Genomic DNA, 18,978 nt, shown 5'->3' with positions numbered 1-18,978 from the left:
GATGAGTCGATGGAAGACTGCGGTTGTGACAGTAGTTGCAGATAGGTGTCTTCTGTGGGGAAGATGGTGAAGGAGAACTTCGAATCTGGAGAGTAGCAAGAACAGAGTCCACAGGGTGGAGAGTACCAATCCGGGTTTCCTCTGACAGTAGTTCAGAAATTGCTTGCTCAAGAGTGGGTAAAGGAGTGCGATGAAGAAGAGATGCGCGGACTGGCTCAAAACGGGGAGTGAGAGCCATGAGAAACTGAACCAAGCGTTGTTGGTCACGGTAAGTAGTGAACAAGGCAGCATCCTTAGTACAATCCCAAGGAGGTTCAGAGAGAGCGAGCTGATCCCAAACATAATACATTTGGGAGAGGAAATCATTAATGGTTTGAGATGTGTCTTGGCGCATACGGTGAAGTTGACTCAGAAGCTGATATTGGTGAGCAAGGCCAGTAGTCTGGTAGCGTTCTTGTAAAAAATCCCAGATGGCTTTGGCTGGAGAGGAAGCAGAGTCAAGTTGGAACCGACCAAACTGAAGGCTGATAGAAGTAATAGAAGTATTACGGAGCCAAGTGATGATTTGATAGTTTTTGCTATCCCAATCCTCCAGACGGTGTCAACATATTTTGCAACGGAGTCCGTGGTGGCAGCGGATTCTGTGGTGGCTGGGATGGGTTTGCACACATCCCCAGTGATGATGCGCCAAAGTTTCTTTCCTTTGAGGAACCCAGACATAGCTTGTGCCCATAAGACATAGTTAGTTCCGTCAAGAACAACGGAAATAGGGTGGTTGGAGGAGTCCAAGCGATCCATGAGGAAAAAGCAGTACTATCGAAGCCGAATCGGAAAAATCTGAGGTTACCAGTGAATTCAGAGGGTCGAAATTAGTGGAAAATACGTGAACGGACCAAAAAAAAGATGACCAGAAGGCACTAAATTGGCTGGTCAAAGTTGGTCAACAATTTTGGTCAAAGATGACGTCACTGCTGTGTCACAGGCGCGGCGCACGTTAGCACAGACAGGCGCGGCGCACGATAGCAGAGGAAGCAAGCGGCGCACGGAAGCAGCCAGGGCTGACGTCAGCTGACGTCAAAAACACGCGGCTCACGTTAGCAGATGAGGCCGCGGCGCACGATAGCACAGGGCAAGTGTAAGGCGCGTAGAGCGCGTCTGAGAGGCGAGGAGGCGCGTGGATGAAAGTTCTGGCGGCGCGTGGCGGCGCGTGGAGCGTCAGATGATGATGAATCTGGTGGCGTTGGATTCGTCGTGAGGAGACGAAGGTTCTGGTGTGGTCCAATCTGTAATTCAGATAAGGACGAGATATGCAACAATCTGCTCAAAATAAAAAATGCGATGCAGAAGAGACTAGGCAATATACCTGTGCTCTGATACCATGTAAGAAATAAGAGAGTGATATTAAAAGTGTAAGAGAAATTCTTGTATTCGATATCTGAAGGAGTAAGAGGGGACTCCATTTATAGGAGTTATGTGATACAACATTATGATGAAAGTGGAGCATAAAATAAACTAAAGTAGCCGAAAGCAAGCAGCCGAAAGTGAGGCTGCTCTGGCATCCTATAACTATGTATAATTAATATATGCATTACATTAGTATAATATATATATGTTAATTATGATACATACATAGTAATATAATACATTTTAATATTAACAATAAAATCTTGAGGGACAGCCCCTGGTCCGTCATGTGTTTTCTATTAGCTCTTCAACCACTAATCACAGGACAAACCATGGATGAGACTGATTTCAAGTGGTGCCAGTTCTGGGTTCAAGCTAATGGGCTACCCTTTAACAAGCTCACTAAGCAAAATGGTGAGATCATTGGTAACCATGTGGGGCGGTTGGTTCGGGTAGAAGCTCATATAGAGGAGTTGTTATTATATCATAATTTTTTGCATATCCGAGTAGAGATTGACACAACTAAGCCCTTACCTCGAGGTTTTTGGCTTAAACGCCCATCAGAGGGCACAGATATCTGGATATCCTACAAGTTCAAAAACTATCAGACTTTTGTTATGCGTGTGGAAGATTAGGCCATGATCGCAATAGGTGTAAGTTTGTATCTAAAGAGGTAAGAGAGCAATCTGGGTATGGTCCAGACTTGAAAACAGGAACAGCTCGATCTACAGGCCTTCCCGTCGAGCACTACTGTCAGCAAGTTGATGAAGCGGAGAACAAACTTCAAGGTTTGCTTCGTCGCCAGCCAACACCCTTTGAACCACACCCAATAGTACCACCGGCACGTGATCCTTCTATAGTCGTGGTACTGAATCAATCAGCTATGGGATCGCACACTCCATTCGCTTGTTCAGACGAGGAAGCACCCCCACATCTTTCTGAAACTTCTGCCACCACTGGATCATATGATCACTTAACACATGGAACCCCAACAATGCACCCAGCTCCACAACTGGGGGTGGCCCAATACCCACTACAGACCACCATTTACCATAGACCTAATGCAGTTAACCTTTTGCTTAACCCCTCCTCTAACCAACCCATCCACTCCACACTGGGCCTTGTGGTTTCCCTTACCTGCATCAGCCCACTCCCTAGCCATACCCACACTGAAATTGCCCCTGCCTTATCCCAGACTGGACCTACTTACTTTGTTACCGAGCCCCCAGATAGCCTCAAGGGAGGCCTTTTTTGTGTAGCTGATGAATTTCCCAGTGGGCTACCCTTGGCTGACACGTTGGACCCACCTTTCACCTCTCCACTTGCCTATCCCAACCAGCTTATGGATGTCAATTTATCCAAGGCCCTTTAACATCTGACTTTGAAAAGGAAATCTATAGAGGACGCTGATCTACCCACTCGCTATCCAAAGCTTTTGAAATTGGGAAGAGATGCAAACCAAGGCACTTAACTGCTTACTAACACTCATTGTCTCTCTTCGAAGACCCGAGGTAAGCACAAATATATTCAGAAAAAAGGTAAACCCTTAACCACTCAAACACTCACAGACCCTCGAGGACTTCTTAGCATCAACTCTACTCTAGTTGATGTTCCCATTTAGCAGTTTGCTGCCGATAAGGTAGATGCGAGTATATATCCAGCAACTGTAAGCCTTTTGCCTAATGCTGCTGATGAGTTCGAGTCCCAAGTTCCAAGTACCTACCCCGATGTAGATAATAGCTTTGTTACATGGGCATTTGTGGTTGGCCCTAACCAGCCACACATTCTATGTTGATTTTGAGCTGGAATTGTCAGGGGATGAGACGACCCTTGACAATCCAGATCCTCCGAGAGTTGTGTTATACCCATCGTTTTGCAATAATCTTCTTAATGGAGACTAAAAATAAACAACCCATGCTAGAAAGAATTAGAAGAAGTTTGGGCTTTCCTAATACTAGCTATGTGGATCCTGTGGGTGTTTCTAAGGGCTTAGCGCTGTAGTGGAGAGATGTAGTGAGTCTGCAAGTCCATTACAAGTCTGCAAATCTCTTCAAGTGTTTTGTTACTCTGGGAACAGTTTTTTATGGGTGGATGGCCGCCTTTGTCTATGCCCTCCTAGATGGCCTGATAGGAAAATTTTCTAGAAATACCTAAAATCTTTAGCTACTGCAAATTGTTATCCTTGTGTGACAACCCTTCCCACTGTTTACTGATAATACCATCGATTACTGCTAAACTATGACTGAACATGATAAGTAACTGATTTGACTGAAATTCGGAAGTGATTGATTGAGTGTATTAGCTTAAATGCATTTCTATCTATTTGACTGCTAAATTATCTGTTCATGTATTATGTTTAAACTGCAAATTGAAGGCCTTATCGGCGGCCGAATCCGAAATTGATTAATGTTTTATGCTAATTGGAATTTATGTGATTTTATGGTATGTTTAATTGAATTTTGGTTTGGTATGATTAAATTGGATCAAATAATGTTGAATTACATTGGTTGGACTTATTTACCCTTTTGCCATTAGTGGGCCACTACCTACAACATTGTTTGGAGCCTTTGATATATCATTCTTCTTCAATTTTCTTGTGGCCAAACCGACTAGAGAGAGAGAGAGAGATAAGAGATAGTTTGAGTTCTTCAAAGAGGAATTGAAGTGTAGATTGCACAATTGAGCTTCTAGACCTGAAATTGAAGACCTAAGGCAGGATATTCATCTTCTTGATTGTGAATTTGAGTTGTTCTTGCAAGAGTCTTGGAAGGGTTACTAATTTAAGGCATGAATTAGCTTAACATGTTGAATTGAAGCTTGTATCATGCATGCATATACACATTTATGAGTTTTGAGGTTCTTATCATGAAAATTACTACATGCATGTTCATATCTTGATTTTAGTTCATGAACTCATCATGTTTTTGAGAGAATTGGCTCTTTGGAGCATGTATTAGAAGCTTTGAACTCATTAGAACACATGCATGTCTTATGTTCTTCATGTTCTTGAATTTTGAGTTGAAGTTTGTATTTAATTGACCTATCTTTGGGCTTTGATTTTGCAAATTGATCTTTGAAACATGTCATATTATGAGTTTACAAGTGTTTTCTAGAAAATTAGCCCCAAAGGATTGAATTGGATGCTTTAAAGTCGAGATTTGAGCTTGGAGGTTCAATATGGAAATTCCAGATTTTGGACCCACGCTCGAGCGTAGGACTTCACGCTCGAGCGTACAATCTGATTACATGCATCCCGCTCGAGCGGAGAAAGTAACGCTCGAGCGTGAAATGCGTGTATCCAGTACTTTGCATGTGTTTACAGTCCGCTCGAGCGAGGGAATGCACGCTTGAGCGCCCATCGAGCGTGATTTTTGTGCATCCAATACTTTTACTATAGTTTACAGCTCGCTCGAGCGAAGGAAGTCACGCTCGAGTGGGGATCCTTTGTCTGCATGTCCGTTCGAGCGAGACCCCTGTTTTCTGAAAATTCTGAAAAGTGTTTTAAAGTGCATCTTTGCATTCTCATTTCATCTTAGGCATTTTTAGGCCTAGTTTAAGGCATCTTAATGAGGTTAATGCTATAGAGCCACACCGAGTCAAGATAGGGACTAAGTTATTGTTTTCCTAAATGTGCAACTTAGTGTGTGTTCATCCTGTAACTGTGTAGGGTTGGCATCTGAGGATGCTTACTAGCCTATCTGTAGCCCAGAACTTTGTGAGTAACAATGTTGTAAAGATATGTTCAATCATGAATACTTTCTGAACAATCAACTGTACTGCTTTCTGAAACGATATTTCTTACTGAATGAATGTTTGTCCTATTTGCGAACTGTATTCGTGGCATCCTTAGCAATTACTGTTACTGTACTGTTACTGCTACTGTTATAGAGATCTCTGTTGGTTCCTATGTTGGAACCACTACTGTTTACTGATATGATGGCCATCAACTGACTGTTTGGTCTGTTAAGACCTACTATATTGTTGCTATTGGATGTACCACATATGACTATTATAGTTTATAAATGACTGTTATGGCATGAAATATGAGCCACAGACTGAATGACTGATATACTATTATAACTGACTGTTTTACAAACTGAAAGGACATTCATTCTTAACCTCTCTACGCATATGTTATTCACTGGGCTTTAGCTCACTGTTTATATATATATGTAGGTGTCCAGGCACCGGATTGAAGCTAGGAGCGTTGGGTTAAACTCCCTTTTTGGTCAAGCCAACCACTGTGCCTCACTGCGAGGTTCCAAGTGCTGCCAAGCCAAGGCTGCTTTGGGGTGTTTTAGATTCCCCCTTCCTATTTATGTTCTGTATAGACTGTATAGACTTGTATTGTACTGTTATGGTAGGGATTTGGTCCCTAACCTGTATGCCTGTATATGATGCATGTACATACTGTTTTTGGTTTCAAATGCGAATATGTTATGATAAGTCTTTTTGCATACAGACTGACACAGCTCATTGGACATCTTTCTTTTACTGTTTTGGCTTCCGCCAGCCCCTGTACTCTGTATTACTGTTAAGCAGGCCTTCGGTAATCACGGATTACTGGTCGGTTACGGTACTAAACCCATAGGGGTGGGTTTGGGTCGTGACACCTTGGGTCTATTTAGGGGACTTTAATGAGGTTGGAAGCATACAAGAGAAGCAAGGAGTAGTGGGCTATAACTTTTCTAGAATTCAGCACTTTCAGGATTTGCTTTCTGAGTGCAAACTTATGGACCTAGAGTTTAAGGGTCATCCGTATACCTGGACAAACAATGAAGTTGGTATTCACAATGTTCAAGAAAGACTTGATAAAGCCTTAGCTTCAGTGGAATGTAGGCAAAACTTTTCCTATGCACAAGTTCTTCATGAAGTCTTAATTGGTTCCGACCATTGCCCCTTACTCCTTCAGTGTTATGTTCCTTTAAAGAAAACACCACGCTTGTTAAAGTTTGAGTCAATGTGGACCACAAATTTGAACTGTGTAGTTATCAAGTCCAATTGGTTACATTCTACAGTAGGTTCGGCTATGTACAACTTTGTCCACAAACTCAAATCATGTTAACATGGTCTCTCTTCTTGGAGCAAGACTGAGTTCGGGGATAATCGCATCAAGCTTGCAAACCTTAAAGCTAAACTCTTGGAAGTCCAAATGCTTCCTTTTTTCAATGACAATTTAGGTCTTATCCAATCTTTGCAAGCTGATATTAAGGAAGTTTTATTGAGAGAAGAAATGTTCTAACACCAACGGTCAAGGATTAATTAGTTCTATCAAGCCTTACCAAGCAGGGATTTAAGTGCCGCCCTGGAGGTGGTTCACACTACAGTTACTGTGGATATGAATAGAGCTCTCACTAGATTCGTGACTGATGATGAAATTAAGGTGGCAACCTTTCAGCTGGGGGGCATTAAAAGCCCCCGGACCCGATGGTTTTTCTGGAATTTTCTATCATAAACATTGGGAGGTGGTAGGGAAAGATGTGTGTGTAGCAATTAAAAGCTTTTTCAATGGCGACTTTGTGCTCTGACAATTGAATCATACCAATCTAGTGTTAATTCCCAAAGTTGTTGCCCCAGCAAAACTTACACAGTACCGACCCATAAGTTTATGTAACTTTTCTATGAAAATCATCACCAAAGTGCTGGCTAATCATCTAAAACACGTTCTTCGCAGTATTATCACCCCTAATCAATTGGCATTTGTGTCGGGATGACTGATCTAGGATAATATCTTAGTGGCTTACGAAGCTTTCCGTTTCCTCAGGCACAAGAGGAGAGGGATGAGAGTGGATATTGCCTTGAAACTTGACTTTAACAAGGCATATTATCAAATCCAATGGGATTTCCTGGAAGCAGTCCTTCATAAATTGGGGTTTAACTGGCGATGGATTCAGTGGGTCATGCAATGTGTCACTACAGTTCAATTCTCCATTTTTGCGAACGAGGCAAAGCATGCATCTATTTCTCCTTCTTATGGTCTCCGCCAAGGCGACCCTCTTTCCCCATACCTCTTTTTTCTTGTGGCTGATGTTTTGTCTAAATTATTGCTTCGGAGCCTCTACCAGAGACATATCTCAGGCCTACGGATGAGGGGTACTTGTCCCATCTTATCGCATCTATTCTTTGCTGATGATGCTATTCTTTTTCTTCAAGGCGAGCAAAGGGAATGCCAAGCTTTGCTGGAAATTTTGAGAATCTTTAGTGAGGCATCGGGACAAGTCTTGAATTTTGATAAATCTGGTCTCATCTTCTCGACCAATGCTAGCATAGAGGTAAGGGGGGCTATTTGTTCGACTTTGGGGATTTTTGAGGTGGACCCAACTGCAAAATACTTAGGTATACCTACTCTCTGGAGTAGATCCAAGGCTGCTGTGTTTGGATTTTTGATTGAGAGGGTGCTCTCCAAATTGCAAGGATGGAAGAGCAAGCTTCTTTTCCCTATCGGGCGTGAAACTTTGATTAAGGCAGTGGCACATGCCATCCCTTCATATGCCATGGCTTGTTTCTTTTTTCCTCAATGTTTCTATAACAAGCTAAATGCTTACATTCGAAATTTCTGGTGGAAAGGAAACCCGGAGAGTAGAGGTATTCACTAGGCTTGCTAGGACTCCATGACAACTTCAAAAGCTGTTGGGGGTATGGGTTTTCAAGACTTTAAGGCTTTCAACCAAGCTATGTTGGCTCGCCAAGGATGGCGATTGCTTCAAAACCCTTTCTCCTATTGGGCCAAAATTTTCAAGGGTTCATATTTTCCTCAATCAAATTTCATGATTGCCACTAGAGGCACTCGGCCATTATGGGCATGGACAAGTCTGTTAAAAGGTAGAGACTTACTTCTAAGGGGCACCAGATGGAAAATTCATAATAACCAATATGTTAACTTTTGGGAGGATAAGTGGATACCGTCGGCCCGTTGTTTTAAGATACACTATAACAAAAAAAACCTTTGGTGACAGACTGATTTTGTCTCCAAACATCAAATTTTCGTCACTAAAGCAATCTGCGACGAAAAACATTTGTCACCACGTTCGTGGCCTATACGTCGTCGCTGAAAGTGCCTGGTGACGAAAAATAGTTTCGTCACCTATTTTTCATTTTTGGCGACGAAATGTTTCGTCTCCAAATGTTGAATTTTTTGTCCTTTAAAACATTAATTTCGTCACCAAAGTTAAATATTATTTTATTTTAATTATTTTTGGCGACGAAATATTTCGTCACCGAATATATTTTAGTGATGAAAGTTTTTCTCACCAATAATATGGATTAAGATGACAAAAAAAACTGTCACTAAAATAAGCAAAAAAGAAAATTATTCAATGACAAAAACATTTTGTCACCAAATATTTAAATTTAGAGACGAAATATTCAACAAATGTAACGAAATTATTTGTTTCATACTATATCATTAGTGACAAAATTATTCGTCATGTTTTTTGAAAACTAATAGCGACATTTTTTATTTCGATACTAATAAAAATTAAAAAATTTGAAAATGAAGGTACTATTTTCTTCCGAATTTTTTTCCTTTTAGTAACAATTCCCTGCGCATTTCAATAACCTATTCAATAAAATATCTATTACAATCAATACAAAAATCTGTTCATTTTCATAAACATTACAATCGAATTTCAGCACTATCCACAAAAATACAATATGAACTGCATGTGGATTATAAAAACGTCTACTAATATCCACAAAAATATAATATCAACCGCATGCGGATTGCCAAACACATCTCCTAATATCCAACAAAAAACATGCCTACTAATATCAACAAAAATAAAATATCATGGGCGGATTACCAAACATGCCCTGTAATACCAACAAAAATATAAAATTTACAACACAACCAAAATACATATAAGGTAATATGAACAAAAACATAAAATGAGCTACCATCTGCCCTCTAAATTACCAAACATGTCCATATCAAATCTCGAATCTGCAAAAAAAAAAAAAGAAACACAAAAAAAAATAAAAATAAAAGTTAGACAATTATTATCTTATTCATAAAATATACAATTTAACATACATTTTTCAAATTAGTTTTCAAACCGGGAGTCCCGTGCTAGTTCCGTAAGTTTCCATAACTCACATTGGTCCCTCCCGACATGTTTGACATGTTCCCCGGGCCGTCTCGTGGCTGTTGCACGATTTTGGCCTCCGATGGCCTATTTTCAAGCTTAAGTGTGAAAAAGTGCAATTTTGGACTTAGTTTTCAAACCGGGAGTTCTGTACTAGTTCTGTAAGTTTCCACAACTCACATTGGTCCCTTCTGAGGTGTTTGACATGTTCCCCGGGTCGTCTCGTGGTTGTTGCACGATTTTGGCCTATGATGGCCTACTTTTCAAGCTAAAGTGTGAAAAAGTGCATTTTTGGACTTAATTTTCAAACCGGGAGTCCCGTGTTAGTTCCGTAAGTTTTCACAACTCACATTGGTCCCTCCCAATGTGTTTGACGTGTTCCCTGGGCCGTCTCGTGGCTGTTGCACGATTTTGGCCTCTGGTGGCCTATTTTGAAGCTTAAGTGTGAAAAAAGTACAATTTTGGACTTAGTTTTCAAACCGGGAGTCCCGTGCTAGTTCCGTAAATTTTCAAAACTCACATTGGTCCCTCCTGATGTGTTTGACGTGTTCCCCAGGCCGTCTCGTGGCTGTTGCACGATTTTGGCCTCCGGTGACCTATTTTGAAGCTTAAGTGTGAAAAAGTGCAATTTTCGACTTACTTTTCAAATTGGGAGTCCCGTGCTAGTTCCGTAAGTTTCCATAACTCACATTAGTCTCTCCCGACGTGTTTGAGGTGTTCCCCGGGCCGTCTCATCGCTGTTGCATGATTTTGGCCTCCGATGGCTTACTTTTCAAGCTTAAGTGCGAAAAAGTACATTTTTGGACTTAGTTTTCAAACCGGGAGTTCCGTGTTTGTTCCGTAAGTTTCCACAACTCACATTGGTCCATCCCGACGTGTTTGATGTGTTCCTCAGGCCGTCTCGTGGTTGTTGCACAATTTTGGCCTCCGGTGGCCTATTTTGAAGCTTAAGTGTAAAAAAGTGCATTTTTGGACTTAGTTTTCAAATCCGGAGTTCCGTGCTAGTTCCTTAAGTTTCCACAACTCATATTGGTCCCTCCCGACGTGTTTGAGGTGTTCTTTTCAAATCCGGAGTTCCGTGCTAGTTCCTTAAGTTTCCACAACTCATATTGGTCCCTCCCGACGTGTTTGAGGTGTTCCCTGGGCCGTCTTGTGGCTGTTGCACGATTTTGGCCTCCGGTGGTCTATTTTGAAGTTTAAGTGTGAAAAAATGCAATTTTGAACTTAATTTTCAAATCGGGAGGCCCGTGCTAGTTCCGTAAGTTTTCATAACTCACATTGGTCCCTCCTGAGGTGCTTGACGTGTTCCTTGAGCCGTCTCGTTGCTGTTGCACGATTTTGGCCTCCGATGGCCTACTTTTCAAACTTAAGTGTGAAAAATTACATTTTTGGACTTAGTTATCAAACCGGGAGCCTGTGTTAGTTCCGTAAGTTTCCATAACTCATATTCGTCCCTCTTGACGTGTTTGACGTGTTCCCTGGGCCGTCTCGTGGCTGTTGCACGATTTTGGCCTCCGGTGGCCTATTTTGAAGCTTAAGTGTGAAAAAGTGCAATTTTGAACTTAGTTTTCAAACCGGGAGGACCGTGTTAGTTCCGTAAGTTTTCAAAACTCACATTGATCTCTCCCGAGGTGTTTGAGGTGTTCCCCAGGCCGTCTCGTTGCTGTTGCACGATTTTGGCCTCCGATGGCCTATTTTCAAGCTTAAGTGTGAAAAAGTGCAATTTTGGACTTAGTTTTCAAACCGGGAGTCCCGCACTAGTTCCGTAAGTTTTCACAACTTACATTGGTCCCTCCTGAGGTGCCGCACTAGTTCCGTAAGTTTCCACAACTTACATTGGTCCCTCCTGAGGTGTTTGACGTGTTCCCCGGGTCGTCTCATGGTTGTTGCACGATTTTGGCCTCTGATGGCCTACTTTTCAAGCTGAAGTGTAAAAAAGTGCATTTTGGACTTAGTTTTCAAACCGGGAGTCCCGTATTAGTTCCGTAAGTTTTCACAACTCACATTGGTCCCTCCCGATGTGTTTGACGTGTTCCCCGGGCCGTCTCGTGGCTGTTGCACGATTTGGCCTCCGGTGTCCTATTTTCAAGCTTAAGTGTGAAAAAGTACAATTTTGGACTTACTTTTCAAACCGAGAGTCCCGTGCTAGTTCCGCAAGTTTCCACAACTCACATTGGTCCCTCTTGAGGTGTTTGAGGTGTTCCTCGGGCCATCTCATGGTTGTTGCATGATTTTGGCCTATGATGGCCTACTTTTCAAGCTTAATTGTGAAAAAGTGCATTTTTTGACTTAGTTTTTAAACCGGGAGTCCCGTGCTAGTTCCGTAAGTTTTCACAACTCACATTGGTCCCTCCCGAGGTGTTTGACGTGTTCCCCGGGCCGTCTTGTGGTTGTTGCACGATTTTGACCTCCGATGGTCTACTTTTTAAGTTGAAGTGTGAAAAAGTGTATTTTTGGATTTAGTTTTCAAATCGGGAGTTCCGTGCTAGTTCCGTAAGTTTCCACAACTCACATTAGTCCCTCTCGACGTGTTTGATATGTTTCCCGGGCCGTCTTGTGGCTGTTGTGCGATTTTGGCCTCCTATGGCCAATTTTCAAGCTTAAGTGTGAAAAAGTACATTTTTGGACTTAGTTTTCAAACCGGGAGTCCCATGCTAGTTCCGTGAGTTTTCAGAACTCACATTGATCCCTCCCGAGGTGTTTGAGGTGTTACCTGGGCCGTCTCGTGGCTGTTACACGATTTTGGCCCTCCGATGGCCTATTTTAAAGCTTAAGTGTTGGAAAAATACATTTTTTGACTTAGTTTTCAACCGGGAGTCACGTGCTAGTTCTGTAAGCTTTCACAACTCACATTGGTCCCTCTTGAGGTGTTTAGGGTGTTCACTTGGCCTTCTTGTGACTGTTACACGATTTTGGCCCCCCGATTGCCTATTTTCAAGCCTAAGTGTTGAAAAAGTGTATTTTTTTACTAATTTTCAAACAAGGAGTCCCGTGCTAGTTCCACAAGTTTCCACAACTTACATCGGTCCCTACGGAGGTGTTCCTCGAGCCTTCTCGTGGCTGTTTCACGATTTTGGAGCCCGATTGCATATTTTCAAGCCTAAGTGTTGGAAAAGTGCATTTTTCTACTTAGTTTGCAAACTGGGAGTCCAGTAGTAGTTCCGTATGTTTCCACAACTTACATTGGACCCTCCCGAAGTATTTGAGGTGTTCCCCAGGCCTTCTCGTGGCTGCTTTACGATTTTGACTCCCCGATGGCTTATTTTCAATCCTAAATGTTAGAAAAGTGTATTTTTCTACTTGGTTTTCAAACTGCAATACTTTTTCTACACCTTAAATTCATGCATAAACATCACATTCAGAAGTTTAGTGATCTCGTTTTTTCAACAAAATCCTCAATCCAAGGGAACTTAAAAGAATCTAAAAACAAAAACACGTTTGAATGTTGAAGAGAACACCTTAACTACACTAATGATTTTAGAACATAAAATTTACATAAAGATGAAACTACACATTATAAACTCCATTTTTTACAAACCCAATGAATTCAAATTCAAACATTTCTTGCTTTATCTATGTTATTGTTATCATTTAAGTCATAAAAAGAGAACTCAATACTATAAGGATCGTATTGTGTAACTTGTATATGAACTCAATACTTCAAACCACAATACTTTTTGTATATGATAGTATATGAGTAATCCATATTTTAGTAAAAGTACAACCACGCATTCGCAAGACACCAAGACCATTTTATATTTTCTATGGTACATTCTAACAAGTTGGACCATGATACCAAAACCATGAACTTGAAAATGGTTACAACTTACAAGGGTCAGAAAGAAAATAGCATTCCAGCAATTCTCACATAGCCAACATTTTAGCTGTCTGAAAGGGTAATGCACCAATTAATGTATTGCAATTTGAATTAAGAACAAACAGGTTAAAGCATACCTCTTACAATAATACAAGTATTTGCAGTAGTGATTCAATCATTGTCTATAAAGGCCAAGCAACGACTTCCCTCTCTCCTCAACTCTCTTCCTTGCAGCCTCCCTTTTTTTAAGTGCAGCTGCTTCCTCTTCAGATAAAACCTTGGGCTTTTCATCTTGCCTCTTTCTCTTGTTAATAGTGACAGATGAAGGAGCACCTTTAATGGATCTCTTGGGATTCAGAGGCGCAGAAACAACTGGCCCAGGTAGCGCTCCATTATGAGATTTTGCAGCGCCTTTGTTTTCCAAAGCTGATCTACCCTCTAAAGCTGACAATGGTTTTTTCAAAATGGGCTTTTTTGAAACTGAATTTGAAGAAGCTCGAGATGCAGCAAATGCCTCTTCTCGTGTCACCCACCTGCCTGTTTCATTTCAAACAAGTAAATACTATTATAAGAACACATAACCAAGAAGTATATTTTGGGAGGAGCAACATAAAAATGACTCAAGTAAATCTATTTGTACACTCAATACCTAAAGCATCAGTGTAGTAGAAGCTAGAGTTTGGATCATAGAAACAACCATTATTTTGATTACAGTAATAGCCTGAAGAGTTGTCATACACCCACTCTGCCATCATGCAAAGCAACATCATTTAGTGTTAAACAATACTATACTAAAACCAATAAAATTCACAATTTGCTTGTTAAACATTCAATACTTTCTTTGTTAGGATTCTGGTTAAGGACTTTCATTTAGCCCACTCAATAAACCTGATCAAGTGCAAAATCAAAGGCAAACAAATTTATACCAATATTTGAATGGGAAAGAAAAACATTAAATTACAATCACGAATAAGATTTTACCAAACAAGCACATCTATAATCCAGCCACATCAAGACAGTACTTGTAAAACTCTGTTTAAAATCACAATTCATTAAATCCAAGTTCTAGAAGGGCCACCTACCCAAGGAATGAAAAACCATTTTAAAGTGCCTTATATGGCTTTAAATAATCAGAGTTGTAAGAATCAAGCACAGGTTGACTGCATTTGCTTAGAGCTCAAGAATGCTCCCACTCAACCAGCCCCATCCAGCTTTGTTTTTTAAGAAATTTAACCACAATTGAGCCTGTTAATTAATAGCTTCATCTGAAATCCATCTCTGCCTAAGAACCATACAATCCTGGGCTTGATAATGCAAGTTAATAATTATAACATATTCCAAAATCCAACTCTATTCAACTTTGTTCCTTAATGTTACCTCCCCAAAGAATTCTTTGAAAGGCAATTTCTTACGGATTGAGCCATTATAACTGCATGATGCCTACCTCAACTGTCCATGAGCCTAGTCATGTTAATTCCAGTATTGGTCAAGCTTGGATGAGTGATAATCTAACTCAGAAAATTAGTTGAGCTCACAAGCTCATTTGCTGGAGAAGAAGCTGTAACAAGCTTTTTGGATAGCTGATCTTGAGCTTCTCAAAGTGCAGCTCAATTAGTTTAACAAGAAAAGCACTATGCCTACCTAAAAGAGATTCATAATCATACAAGCTGCCGCAAGATAACTCCAACATCCAGATTCCAAGCTGGACCTCGTTTGGTAAAAGGCATCTTTAAAAAGGAAAATTTCAAAGATAAGTACCTATAACAATACTCAATACTTTGGCATGAAGTGTGGTTATGTGGTGTCCAAGTTGCCAAAACATGAATTAAGACTCAAACTGTGAACTTTTTACCTTCTCCAGAAATCACACTCCCCTGACCATCCTCTTGAGCAACTAATGCATTGGCATTGGAGTCTCTGGCCTCTCGGAAAGCTAATATATCCTTCTGATAACTACGGTTGGCTTTCTAACAGTGACATTGGGATGATAAGAATAATTAATATATGAGGAAAAAAGAGACATAATTAATGTATGAGAGTAAAAGTTAGAATTAATACATTAATAAACATGGTCAACACATGAGAACAATAAAGATAAAAACACTATAAGTAATGCATTAGCATCTGTAGCCAATAGATCATCTTTCACTCTGAACTTTATATTGGTTCATGTATGATGACCAAGATACACCACTATGAAGCAGTGGAGTGGGGGAAAGTTAATGTGTCGGGCACATACTTGTCAAATTATCAGTTGCCAGATAAACCAGGAATGTTGCTTCAAAGATATAATTACAACATAATAAATAGATACTTAAAAGGAGTTAATGCAAAGCATTTTCTGGCATACTAACACAATCACACTGTTAATAAATTTAGTATTATACTTCAAGCCCTTGAAAAATGATATAATCAGAAAGGCATAAGGAACCACTCTAAAGAGAGATAACATACCAATTAATTCTACCTTACTCTGCAAACCAGGTTGCATTTCATGATTGACTTGGGTCTCAACTTTTTTTGTGTAGAATCACTTACTAATCTTTAGAATGTTTATTGAAATTTCCATGTGATTTTAGGGATGACAATGGATAACCTACCCTGTCGGTATCCATGGAGAACCAACCCAAATACATGGGTTTTCCCCTTTTTTTCTTATCCATGGGTAGGGTATGTGATATTCTTTAAATATCCACAGGGATGGGTTGGGGATGGGTACCCACTAATTTCCCCATATGTTTTTTTTTTTTAAAGATTCACAACCAAAACTAAATATACATTCAATCTTTTTTCTTTTTTTTTTTTATTTATTTTTTCAGGTTCACAACCATTTTTTTTTTTAAGATCCACAACCAAAGCTAAATATACCTCCAATCTTTTTTTTTTTTTTTTTTTTAAGGTTCACAACTATTTTTTTTTTTAATTTTTAAGATTCACAACCAAAGCTAAATATACATTCAATCTTTTTTTATTTTATTTGGCTCAACAATAAAATCAAATACAAACTTATATATTTGATTATTATAAAACAAAATTTTTAATTAATTAATTAATGTGTATTTGATTTTGTTGTTGAACCAAATAAAATAAAATAAGATTGAATGTATATTTAGCTTTTGTTGTGAACCTTAAAAAAATAAAAAATAAATAAATAAATAAGTTGTTAACATTAAATATATTAAAAAAGAAAGAAAAAAGATTGAAGGTATATTTAGCTAAAACCTTTATAAAAAAAGAAAAAGAAAAAAAAGAAGGTTGTTAACATTAAATATATTAAAAAAGAAAGAAAAAAGATTGAAGGTATATTTAACTTTTGTTGTGAACCTTAAAAATAAATAAATAAATAAATAAAAATTAAAAAAAATAAAAAAATTGTTAACATTAAATATATTAAAAAAGAAAGAAAAAATATTGAAGGTATATTTAGTTTTTGTTGTGAACCTTTAAAAAAAAAAAAAATGGTTGTTAACATTAAATATAAAAAATAAAAATGGGGATTAAAGTGGATAGGGAAAAATCCATACCCATTAAATAATGGGGAGGGTGGTACCCATGGGGAATGGGGAATGGGGAATGGGCAATGGAGAAAATTTATTATAGGGGAATGGGGATGGGGAATTAATATCCACCCCATTGCCCCCATTGCCATTCCTATGTGATTTCATGTTTTCCACACCCAATTCTTTTGTTTTATATTCATCAGAGAAAGAGCATTGAGAGAGAGAGACTAACAGCGGTGGTGGTGAGCCGATCGGCACAGCAGCGGCGGTGAGGAAAGGAGGGGCTAACAATCGGCAGCAAGGGAAGGAGAAACCAACGGCGGCAGTGAGGAAAGGCTGTCGGCGGTGAGCCGATCGGTACAGCGGCAATGTATGTGAATCGATGAAATGGTAGCAGCGACGGTAAGGGAACTGTGTGTGAATGAGTATGAGGTGTGTGCGTGTGAAATTAGGTTTGATGGAGAAATTATTGTGTGTTTGAGAAGAAGAAGAACCGATTGCTATCTATTTGCTCCTATAGGCGCCAATACATTTTTATTTCCCCTTAAAATATTTAGCAACTAAATTATTTATTGATGACAAAATTATTTCTTCACCAAAGATAAAACTATTGGCCACAAAAATAGTTTTGTCACTAAATGATATTAAAATATTAAAATTATTGGTGACAAAAATATATTCGTCATTAATAATTTTATAATTGGTGACCAATTTTTTTGTCACCAAAAGTCTCAAAATTTTGGTATCCTCTGGAAAAATTAGCGGGAAAATCTTCGGTGACAAAAAAAATATAAATAATGACGAAAAATAATTTCATCACCTAATTTTTTTTTTTTTATGATTTAGATTGGTGACAAAATTTTATTTTTGTCTCTAAAAATGGTACATTTGGAGACGAAATTTTATTTCCGTCATTAGTTTTCGTCTCTAAAGACTATTTTGTTGTAGTGATATTAACTGTCAAACCACTCTATACATCCATCCATGTTGTGGCAGATGCTATTGATCCAAATCGTAAGTGTTGGAAGATGGAGGTTCTGCAATAGGTTGTTACGTTGGAGGAACTACAGGCTATTAGTCTCATCCCTATTTTAATGGAAAACAAACAGGACATAATGGTATGGCATCCATCCAAATCTGGAATTTTTTCAGTCAAATCGGGATATGTTATGGCTCGTGCTTTACAAGACCCGCAACAACAGACTCGTCCTTCAACTTCCTTCCAGCTCCCACCCAACTTCTGGAAACAGATTTGGCACCTTGATGTACCTCTCAAGCTTAAACATTTTTGGTGGAAAGCTTGCAAAAAAATTTTAGCTACCCAGGCCAACCTCCTCAAATAAAAATGCTTTGCCTCTAGGATGTGCCCAATCTGTCATTCAGATTTAGAAATAGTGGAGCATTTGTTTTTTGACTGTCCTTGGACCCAAACGGTGTGGTTTGGGAGCCCACTTAGCCTGCGTATTGGAAGGGGTACGGTCAGCAATCTAACAGTTTAGATGAGTCAACAGTTGGAATTATTTGAATCCATACCCAGTTGGCGCCTTTTTTTAAGTCAGTTCATCATGACTGGTTGGCAAATCTGGAAGACTAGGAATGCATTTATTTTACTCATACTCCAGTTAATCCAATAGAAACCATAGCTCGTGCTGCCCATGCTTGGCAGGAACATATCCAGTTTCAGCAGAACATTGTACTTGAGCAAAATGGTTCTCCTCTTCCACAAGTTAGGCCTACCAGCTGGCAACCTCCTCCTCCTAGCTCTCTGAAAGCCAATTGTGATACGGCATTTTGCAAGCAGTCCAACAAAACTTCCTTAGCCGTCGTCTTTCGTGACTCGACAGGGCAACTTATTGATGGACACATTATCAATACCCATACTGCCTCCACCTTCCAAGTTGAGGCCCAAGCGATAAGGTTGGCTTGCCTTATAGCAAAACTACAAAACTGGAGGAATGTGGTCGTCGAGAGTGACAATTTGCTAGCTATCAAGCTCTGTGTTTCTGAAAATGTGCCCCCTTGGGACAGCATGGCAGTTTTCTTTAACATTAGGGCCATGTTTGTTTGGGCGGACTGGATTAGCATTCCCATGACTAATAGTCCTAAGACTACGAATCCGTTGGATTATGTATCCTATTTTAACTAATAGTCAAGTTTAAAATAATTAATCGGT

At 39.6% G+C, this 18,978-nt stretch overlaps 1 protein-coding gene across 1 annotated transcript; it reads right to left on the bottom strand.

The window, feature by feature from the left end:
- Positions 1-13,219: 13,219 nt before the first annotated feature.
- On the bottom strand, positions 13,220-17,253 carry LOC114300098 (zinc finger protein ZOP1-like; the record flags this gene model as incomplete). Its single annotated transcript, XM_082906253.1, has 4 exons — positions 13,220-13,842; positions 13,955-14,050; positions 15,158-15,272; positions 17,038-17,253. Coding segments are annotated over 4 exons (789 nt in total), but the record flags the coding sequence as incomplete, so codon positions are not given.
- Positions 17,254-18,978: the final 1,725 nt, after the last annotated feature.

The sequence above is a fragment of the Camellia sinensis genome, chromosome 2, assembly GCF_055761805.1.
Source record: "Camellia sinensis isolate YWXY chromosome 2, ASM5576180v1, whole genome shotgun sequence".
In the NCBI taxonomy this organism is placed as follows: domain Eukaryota; kingdom Viridiplantae; phylum Streptophyta; class Magnoliopsida; order Ericales; family Theaceae; genus Camellia; species Camellia sinensis.
This window is presented reverse-complemented; position numbering and strand designations above follow the sequence as displayed.